At 39.9% G+C, this 10,791-nt stretch overlaps 2 protein-coding genes across 2 annotated transcripts; both read left to right on the top strand.

Moving 5' to 3' along the window:
- Positions 1-5,032: 5,032 nt before the first annotated feature.
- On the top strand, positions 5,033-5,818 carry LOC139143252 (uncharacterized). Its single transcript, XM_070713440.1, has one exon. The coding sequence runs from the start codon at positions 5,033-5,035 to the stop codon at positions 5,816-5,818; it is 786 nt and encodes a 261-aa protein (XP_070569541.1).
- Positions 5,819-5,909: 91 nt separating this feature from the next.
- On the top strand, positions 5,910-7,691 carry LOC139143260 (uncharacterized). The gene has a single exon (XM_070713452.1). It carries the CDS (start codon positions 5,910-5,912, stop codon positions 7,689-7,691), a length of 1,782 nt encoding a protein of 593 aa, XP_070569553.1.
- The last annotated feature ends 3,100 nt before the right edge of the window (positions 7,692-10,791 follow it).

Consider the following 10,791-nt stretch of genomic DNA (forward strand, 5'->3'; position numbering starts at 1 on the left):
CGGAGACATATGTGAGAGAAAAACAATTGAATGCGACGCAGACTTGGAATGCGGAGACATATGTGAGAGAAAAACATTTGATTGCGACGCAGACTTTGAATGCGGAGACATATGTGAGAGAAAAACATTTGATTGCGACGCAGACTTTGAATGCGGAGACATATGTGAGAGAAAACATTTGATTGCGACGCAGACTTTGATTGCGGAGACATAAGCTTATGTGAGAGGGAAACATTTGATTGCGACGCAGACTTTGAATGCGGAGACATATGTGAGAGAAAAACAATTGAATGCGACGCAGACTTTGAATGCGGAGACATATGTGAGAGAAAAACATTTGATCTTTGATTGCGACGCAGACTTTGAATGCGGAGACATAAGCTTATGTGAGAGAAAAACATTTGATTGCGACGCAGACTTTGAATGCGGAGACATATGTGAGAGAAAAACAATTGAATGCGACGCAGACTTTGAATGCGGAGACATATGTGAGAGAAAAACAATTGAATGCGACGCAGACTTTGAATGCGGAGAACAGGTAGTTTTGGGCCACCGTAATACTTTGCCTTGGTTTTACCACGTAGACAAATGTATATGGCTTGTTGTCGTGTGTCGTGACTTTATTTTGAATTCCAGAAATTAGAGAAAACTTTTCGTGATTTCGTTACTGCAAGGGTCCGGATTGCCAAAAGAAAAACAAACTATAGTTTGTAGTTAATTTGGCTTTAACCTGTTTCAAACTTCGGTAATATATCGATCAAGATATGACAAGTAAGTTCAAGACTATTTATGCCACAATTGCTACATGTGGTGTATGGCAAAGTTCAATTAAAGGTACATTCCTTACTGGATCATCATTAACTCACATGTTCACACACCTAAGCTACTGTCGAAGCGATGTTTGTTTGTGTGTCTCTATCTGTCTTTGGGCGGTATATCTCAAGAACGGCTTATTGGATCAAATAAAATCATTTACTTCGATTAAGCTTGCAAATGGCAAGACATCATGAGCTTTTGGCTAGCATATTTTACGCTTGTTGGCATTATTAATGTTTGTAGAAAGAATATAAATTGACAACGGCTGGAAAACAATATCATGACAGAGCCTCCTCACGAATCGAACATCAAAGGAATGTGGCAATAGATTCTATTCTTTTCAAGGAAGTTAGTATCGACGACGAAATACGTAAATAACAAAACTGTCATTAATTCATGTTAGTTTTATTTCCTTCATTTTAATAGCATACATAGCATAGCGTACGGGTATGTAATAAACATCAAGGTGTGCCACTTTTCCTAATTTAAAGTTTTCCTTTACCCGAGAGACCTATCTTTTAATCATTCGCTATCACATTACTTAAGGTCCAGATTGCATATAATTTTCGGTGGCTGTCACTTAGCAACCGCTGCTTGTATACATATGAATTACAAACATAAATAAAGATTTTGTTCAGAGCATTACCTTGATTCTACAGAGAGTATAGTTTTGCTAAAAGCAAGATGATTCTATTGATATATCGGATCTCAGCGTGGACTGCATGGGGAACGGTATTGCCAATATCTTTGTAAGTACGAAATATGAAATCAATTTGCACCGCTTTCATTAATTCTCTGCATAAAACAGTCAATTGATTTCTGAGTTTAAACAACCGTAACCTGGTCGGTCATTCGGGACCTTTGTTCGTAATGGGCGTTCGATCTCTGATAAGCGAACTTGACCGTGACTTTTCATCACTTTTATTTGATAATAACTACAGGTCCTGCCGTCGCTAATGCTGTAGATTGTAACACTCGGTATATGCTGCTATTTTTTGTTCCTTACTAACCTTAAATTGGATCGTCAAAAAATTCACGTGTCGTTAATACTTATAAGTTGCCATCTTTTAGGAGCGGCCAGTAGATGTCAATGCATGTGACAATACTGTGACGCTGTCATTTAGCTTAATCCCTTGTCAATATAGATTTAACAATCGTCTCAAACGTAAAAACGTGCATCTGTTCCTCTTGTAAATTTTTATCGCAAAATATCAGCCAGAAAAAGAAACTTTCAGACCAAGATAATTTTTACACTTAAAGATCAATAATACAGGAATACTTTCCAGGGGAAAAATCGTGTTTTCGACATAAAATATCCTGATAAAGGTGAAAGCTACTTTAATAGTGAGAATGTTTAAGTTTCCGTCGGTGGTCAAATTGATAAGGGTAAAACAAAAGTATTTTGAGAAAAACATAAGGTGGTCGAATAAAAACAGTGGTCGAATTTATCGGGTAAACAGCACTAAAAAACTGACAGTTTATTTAACTTGTCCCATTGTTATGCAAACGTACACACTTTATGCAAATACGCCCAGCCTGGCGTGAACGTCGGTGAGTGGACATTTTCTTTCCCATCAAATGATGGTTCCTTCCATATCACGGAATAAGCGACCACAAAGCTAGCACATTCGTAAAATTATCCTTGGTGAACTTCCCCTTTAAGTCCGCATACTACTTTACAAAAAACTGACATGGGATGCTGTGATGCTATGGGTACCTGCTTAATATCATGACTTATACAATGCCATTCTCAAAGACACGAGAGTGTCTGAAGGTTTAATCCTTACGGCTTAAGCACATCGCAACATTTACAAGCCAGACTCTTACCAAAACCAAAACTCTAGCCCCAGCTGTTATATTGGAAATACCTGATTTTTGAATTAGACGCACTCAAAATGTAAATAATTGTATTTGACTTAAAACCTTTCCCCTGAATGAACATTATGAAGCTTGGAAATCAATTGACGAAATCATGACTTTCCCTACACGATAAATTGCTGAGGTAGAGTGAAGGCATTCAACACTAGAGTTAATAAAATAATGAATCGTGAAAGGCTCTAGTCCGAAAAGTGCATAACAAGGAACTAATTGATTTTCGATCAATGAGGGGTTTATTTCATTTTTTGATAACTATATATAAATTGTAATCAGGAAATGTGAAAATAAGTAACATACTACATTTCTAACGTTGTTCAAACCCAAGTAACTCGACACACCATCTAAATTGAAAAGTTTCTAAGGTAACAAATTGACAAATGGTGTATTATAGTGTCGAATGCCTGCTTTCGTTTCGCCAATGATTGTGTAATAATATCTAGGAAGAAATCGAAAATAAGATATTATTCGACCGATGCTCCCTTTCTTATCAGTACTTGTAGATGACGTAGACAACCTTGGATGCTGGAAAGATACTGAAAATAGATCAATTCCAACTTTGGAAGGAGAAGATGATAACCTAGATGGGAATTATTTGAACCGTATTGATCCAATCAGAAAGTGCAAAGAAGCTGCAATGTCTAGATGTCACACTATCTTCGCTTTGCAACATGGAGGATGGTGTTCATCAAGTTCAGATGCTGAACACACCTATCAGAAATACGGGCCATCTCAAGATTGTGACAGTGACGGTGAGGGAGGACCCTGGGCAAATCAGGTGTACAAAATAAGTAAGTTAACTGAATGAAGATGTCTCACACAAGAACATAAAATTATTGCGGATGAACAAATTGTTGGCCATCCCATCTGAAATGTATAATGAACGATACAAAGTTTGACATCGGACCAATCTTTGTCTGCTATATTTGCAAGTCACATCCGACAGGATTCGTAGATGTAAGGATTTATGCTTATTCACAGGAATAAATAATGTGAACGGTGCCACTAATATTTGGTCGTTTAAGCTGCATTTTCAAGAAGGGGAATTTACTTAGAGATTTATATGTATCGAGGGTATGTTTAGGATATTTGGAGGGATTTAGGGAATTATGGGGACTCATAACAAACCTTTATCTACTTGATGTAAAATAGGTGTTGGGTTTTCTCCGACAAAAATTCACAAAAAAGAAATCGTATAAAAAACACAGATTTGAAATTTCACAGAATACTATTTAACCTTTACAAACAATCTTTTTACACAAGTTTTCATGTCGATCAAAAAGAGGTTACCTTTGTCGGAGAACAAATGACACATCATTTGAACATTATTTATAGGACTAAGCAGAGCCTATGTGTTATCTTTCTACCAATCAGACTCTTTGGTAACTTTCATCCAATGACTGTGGACTATAATCTCCCGCCAAAAAATGTTTATCCTTTGGTGTTCTATTACATTCGGTGCATGCGCTTTGGCGCCTTTATGTGTAGTTGCTACAGTTGTGTTCCGGTTGGCGCCTTTTCTATCTCATGGCGTGTTCAGTAATAAAGCTTGTGTTCTTAGCATGAACTGGTGTCGTTCGCAGTTCTGTGTATAAGTCAGACAAGAACCTTGATCATAAAACCCCATCACGACATTTTTTGGTGCCGAGACCAGGATTAGGATGTCTGACGAGGAGCAGCAACCAACTCAAGCCGAGCAACTGGCAACGAAATTGGCCAAGTTGAAACTCAAGCGCAGGGGACAACGTGCCCAAATGACGAGGCTGTTCAACCGTGCAGAACAACTCACATCAACGTTCGCTGCAGCTGAGAACAAGACTGAAGCTCACAGGATACTCAGAGCATTGAACACTCAACTGACTGAGAAATACGAATCTTTAACTAAGATCGAAGAAGATATCTTAGATATACGGATGAAGCAAGCTACGATGCTGCGAGCCAAGAATCCGGCGACTACATGTCCGAGATATTCGAGAGAAACGACAAGATCACTGATTTCATCAAAAACAACAAACCGAACAATGTGACTGGCCCATCGGCGAACTCCGACACCGCTACTCAAGACACATCGAAGAAAACGGTCGCATTACCGAAACTACAGCTGAAAACTTTCTCAGGAAACGTACTCGAGTGGGTGAGTTTCTACGACACTTTCAAATCGTCCATCCATAATGATAAGAACCTCGAGAACATTCAAAAGTTCACATACTTACGCAGCGTTTTAACTGATGAAGCTGCCCGTACGATTAGCGGTCTCGCCTTGACAAACTCCAACTACGACCATGCTTTAGAGCTACTCATCGAACGCTACGGACAGAATCATTTGATCATCGATGCGCACATGACTGCACTGTGGCAGATTCCTCAACCTACGAGTGACATTAACAGTCTGAGATTGTTTTATGACACATTAGAAAGTCATATTCGCGGTTTACAATCACTTGGCAAAGAAGAGAACGCTTATGGAGAACTTCTCATTCCCATGATTCGAGATAAACTACCTAACAATATTCGGAAACAAATCGCAAGAGATCACGGAAACAAGGCTTGGACTTTACCAGAGTTGCGCAAAGCCATCCTACGGGAAATCGACGCCATTCAAGCCGGAGTTCCACTCGATGAGTTATCGGTTGCGGACATAGCAACACAGCCTAATATGACCGCTTCATTTCATACTAAGGCCGCATCTACGCGCACAACAAAGCCTTTGAGAATCAAAACATGCGTGTTTTGTAAGGGAAATCACTACACAAGTGATTGCCAAGTTGTCACCGACCCGAAACGTCGCTTAGACATTGTCAAACGCGATCGTCTCTGTTACAATTGCCTTGGAAAGCATCGCGTGAGCGATTGCAAGTCTCGTTACACTTGCAAGATCTGCAAGCGTAAACATCACTCTACCCTACATGACACCAAATCGGCTACAACGTCTGAGAAAAAGGGAACTTCTGAAGTTCATGTGGCATTGGCGAAGACAGACGACACAAGGGGAAATCTACACCCAACGGATCGGTTCTCCTCAAGACGGCAGTCATTCCTATGTCGGTCGGCGATAGGAAACCTATCACGCTACCGTGCTGTTCGACGATGGGTCCAACAGAACTTTTATCACGCAGCGATTTGCTGACAAACTCAACTTGAAATCGGACACTCATGAGAACGTGAGCCTGTCAACATTCGGGGACAATTCGAAACAAATTCATTCCATGAAAAGTGCAATGGTAACTTTGCACGAACAGAATGGGCATACCAGTACTGTCAACGCCCTGATAATTCCCGAGATTTCGTCCAACCTATTCAACCACGTGTCAGCAGAAATACTCAACTCAGACCATCTACGGGGATTAAAGCTTGCCCACCCAGTTTCCAATGTTAAAACTATGGAAATTGATGTACTCATCGGAGCTGATCAATATTGGAACTTTGTTGGAAACCATATCGTGCGCGGGGCAGGTCCAACTGCAATATCATCTAAGTTCGGCTACTTGTTGTCCGGTCCTACTGGAAAGCGTGGGAAATTGGACTCTGACATTAATATTCATCACGTGAACGTAGAAACACACACCGACGATGACATACGAAACTGGTGGAATTTAGAGCTCATCGGAGTGAAGGCAGACTCGCAAAATGATGAAAATACCGACTTCGAAACATATCGGGACACTCATCTACGTGTTGAAAATGGTAAATACATTGCCCGTTTACCATGGAAAACTGATCATCCGCCACTGCCTTCAAACTATGCGGCAACTGAAAATCGCACGCGCGCTATGGTTCGCCGTTTGACCCCTGACTTAACGAAGAGATATGACGACATCATCACCGATCAACTGCGCCGAGACTTCGTCGAGAAGATTCAAGATGACAACAAAACTGAAGGACATTATTTGCCGCATCGAGCTGTCAAGAAGGACTCAGTTACCACTCCAATACGTATTGTATACGACTGCAGTAGCAAACAAAATGCTGACTCGGCAAGTCTAAACGACTGTCTTCAAACTGGGCCGTCATTAATCAATGATTTACCTGCCATTTTGCTACGATTTCGCGCTAACCGAATCGCTTTCGTCAGTGACATTGAAAAGGCATTCTTAAACATACGTCTAGAGGAAGACGAGCGTCAATACACCAAATTTCTTTGGTTATCGGACATTCGTGATCCCGAAAGTCCATTTGATGTTTATCAATTCAAGTCTGTTCTGTTTGGGGCGGCTTGTTCCCCATTCATGCTCAACGCTGTAATCAAGACTCACTTGGAAAGTAATGCCTCCATACCGACTGCTGATGACCTCAAACATAATATTTATGTTGACAACGTGATAGACGGTGCAGAGTCTGATGAGAAGGCCGTGTCATATTACAACGACGCAAACCACCTCATGCAGTCGTGTGGGTTCAAGCTACGCTCATGGACGTCCAACAGTGAACGACTATGTGAACTCGCAAAACAGGATGATATCTACGAACCCTCCCATGATGTACCAGTACTCGGCCTGCGTTGGGAACCAGGTAGCGACAAGATGACCTACTCAGAAAATAATAGCGAGCCTATTCCAAATGAATTGATAACGAAACGAGATGTTCTCAGTTCCTCGGCTACACTGTACGACCCACTGGGCTTCGTAGCTCCAGTTCACATCAGAGCTAAACTCTTTGTACAGTCACTATGGAAACGCGGGCTCCCTTGGGACGAACCGCTCGATGCTGAATTGAACTCTCAATGGATACAGATCGCAGCGGACTTGAATGCTACACGCAAGACGACAATAAACCGCCAATACTTCTCAGGGAATCAAGATAACGATGACTGCGAAGTTCATGGTTTCGCTGACGCCAGCACTACCGCCTACGGAGCTGTAGTTTATCTCCGCAGTTCAAGTGAAACTTCTATCGTTATGGCCAAGGCACGCGTTGCCCCAACGTCCGATTTGTCACTGCCTCGGTTAGAACTGATGGCCGCCCAGATTGGCACTCGACTCAGCAAACGAATCATTTATTGATAATTCATATTGAAAGTGTTCAAGATTATCTTTCGTCGCCGGGAGAATGTCGGAGAACAAATGACACATCATTTGAACATTATTAATAGGACTAAGCAGAGCCTATGTGTTATCTTTCTACCAATCAGACTCTTTGGTAACTTTCATCCAATGACTGTGGACTATAATCTCCCGCCAAAAAAATGTTTATCCTTTGGTGTTCTATTACATTCGGTGCATGCGCTTTGGCGCCTTTATGTGTAGTTGCTACAGTTGTGTTCCGGTTGGCGCCTTTTCTATCTCATGGCGTGTTCAGTAATAAAGCTTGTGTTCTTAGCATGAACTGGTGTCGTTCGCAGTTCTGTGTATAAGTCAGACAAGAACCTTGATCATAAAACCCCATCACGACAACCTTTTCACGATAGATAATCGACTATTTTGAGTACAATTTGATAGTCAAACTTACAAATGACCGAAAAGCCGATACAGCTCGCTGTATTATGTAGAGGATAATTATATTTGACACATGTGTCGATGAAAAAGGTGGAAATCATTCATAGCTCATTACATGGTGGCCTGAAAAAAAAAGCAAAAATAGCTACAAAAATATACAATTGAAGATTTCATTATTATTGAACACATCGTATAATATCATCCATAAGATGTTAGAAAATGTCAGCCAAAGCTATCGGACGAGCAATTTTTTAAGAAACACATTTTTGACCTAAAATGTCAAAAATTGCCCCAATAATACAAATTTGCAGATTTCATCATTATTTCTGTACATCATAAATAGTATAACCTCCAGGAACCTGTACACAAACTTTCAAAGCTATCAGACGAGCAGTTTATGATAAACTAATTTTTTGACTGAAAGTGGTTAAACTTTTCCCGATAAAATACAAATTTGTAGATTTCATCATAATTTGAATATATCACAATTTGCTCATCCCTATCTACCTGCATAAAAATATCAAACATGTCAACCGAGTTGATTTTGAGGAACAAATTCTTCAACCAAAAAGTGCAAAAGTTTTTCACAAAAATATAAAATTGTAGATTTCATCATAATTTGAATATATCATATTTTGATTGTCTCCGAGAACCTGTATACCAAATATAAAAAACTGTCAGACAAGCGGATGGTGAAATAATTACTGACCAAAAATGAAAAAAAATGATTTATAGTTTGAGCGCAGAAATTTTGTTCGTCAATAAACTTATTACAGCCTAAAAGTCAATATATAACAATTTGTACAATAAATACACACTTACAGTCATTTCACGTTTTATATGGGAAGTGTTTAATAATTTAAAGCCCAGCCCACGGCCTAATATTTCGTGACTGCTGATATAGTGTCATCCTTTGATAGAGTCTAAGACCGTGTATTTTATGTATAAGAATTTGTTTTTGTCTTTATTTACCTGTTTAACAAGTCAGGTGGAGAAGGAGAAATCGAACGACTTGGCAAATTACTCTTCTCATAGTTTCTAATTGAAAATATCTAACCCAAAGTCACCCAATGCATTCTGCAGTTGACATTTACTGGGTGACGAATACCTTGTCTGGCAACAACTTTGAAAAATGGCTGCCATGGCAACGCTTTGTCATATTTTCAGTGGCTCGCTATCTGAATTTGTTCAATACATATTGAGACACATCTGAGCCAAGTTTGGCGACTGCTTTTATCAAAAAATTGCACAATAGATTTGCCATGCTGCACCATTATCAAACATTCTCAGCTAACAAACCGGACTAAAAATGCTTTTGATACAAATTACCATCATGTTTGCCCCGCCAATGCTATTTGCACCTTTTACTTTCTGTTTCGCATTGTGGTGTTATAACTATTGATGGGTCATCATTTTGATTCATAGGACATCGTTTTGATTCGTTAGTTCTGCTTTTTGAGGGCCACAAACAATACTTGCTTACTACGTCGTTCAGAACGTTTGTTATATCTCGAATGTTATGCCTTTCTTTGGCGACTTACAAAATTGTCATATACTTTGTCAAGCCCCTTTTCTTCCACCTGTCTAAGGCAGAATCGTAGACACCGCCTTGATAAATAAGGCTAGGCATGCGTTTTAGAAAGTTCTCCGTAATTTTTGAGGTATGGCAAGAATAGGATTCAAACTTGTACGAAATAACAAAGTACAAATTTGCCATAAGTGTTTGTCTCATAGCCGACCAAATCCGTGCCAGTTACTGTGAATGAGTAAGTCAAGTGTCATCATATAAAATTTCAGGGGATTATGAGCAAATTTGGAGTAGCTGAATCTTTTCAAAACCATTCTGTGCCTATCTGCATATCTATCTAACGCGTTCAATGACTGGAAACCATGCATCTGCTCTGTTTTCGTGCTACTGTTTTGCATGTTCGGGTCAATAAAAGCACAAAAACTCACATTTTCGTAGATTTGACAAATATTCCTACGCAAAAACCGTTGCTTAGGTACAAAGTCAGCCAGTTTCATGAATTTTCATTACGGGAAAGCTCCACTAACTTACCGTACTTCCCTACTTGGTTATCTATGTCAACATTTGCAAACAGATTATCTTGTAGTGTAGACAACACATTAGCACTGCAAGCAGTGGCATAATAAAAAAGCAGTCTCGCAATGTCAATTGTGCTTTAAGTGGCCGCGAAAAGATGACAAACGATCCTACGCACTAGAGTTCTGACCTCTGTGTCGATAGAAATCAAATACGCATGGCGGTCGCCAACACAGTCATGCGCCTAAATGCAAGCAAACCATCACTGATGCACTCGTTGTATGGCAGTGACGACTTGCTTGCATTGAGTACACTGTGGTGGCCACTCTCTCCGTACAATGCAAGTACAATGTACACGGAAAGTTCTCGATTTTTCTGTGAAAGAGCTAAACATCGTAGAGTCAGCCTTTGTACTTATCAATTACCGATGAATGATGGTTTTGAAATCTCACACGCCCCTGTCTTAAATCGGAGGGCAATCAAAAGTTATTAAAGTGATTTCGAATCTCGGAACTCGAACGGGGCTACCACTGTGTGCGCGCGTTGATAAATGAAACATGGCTGCCGTTATATGCGGCAAATTTGAATCCTACAGTGATCGTTTTCATTTCAATCAAAGCGAAA

Source organism: Ptychodera flava, chromosome 1, assembly GCF_041260155.1.
Source record: "Ptychodera flava strain L36383 chromosome 1, AS_Pfla_20210202, whole genome shotgun sequence".
Classification (NCBI taxonomy): Eukaryota; Metazoa; Hemichordata; class Enteropneusta; family Ptychoderidae; genus Ptychodera; species Ptychodera flava.

Coding starts and splice junctions, on each gene's coding strand:
- LOC139143260 (XM_070713452.1), top strand. CDS start 5,910: ATGGTAACTTTGCACGAACAGAATGGGCATACCAGTACTGTCAACGCC.
- LOC139143252 (XM_070713440.1), top strand. CDS start 5,033: ATGACTGCACTGTGGCAGATTCCTCAACCTACGAGTGACATTAACAGT.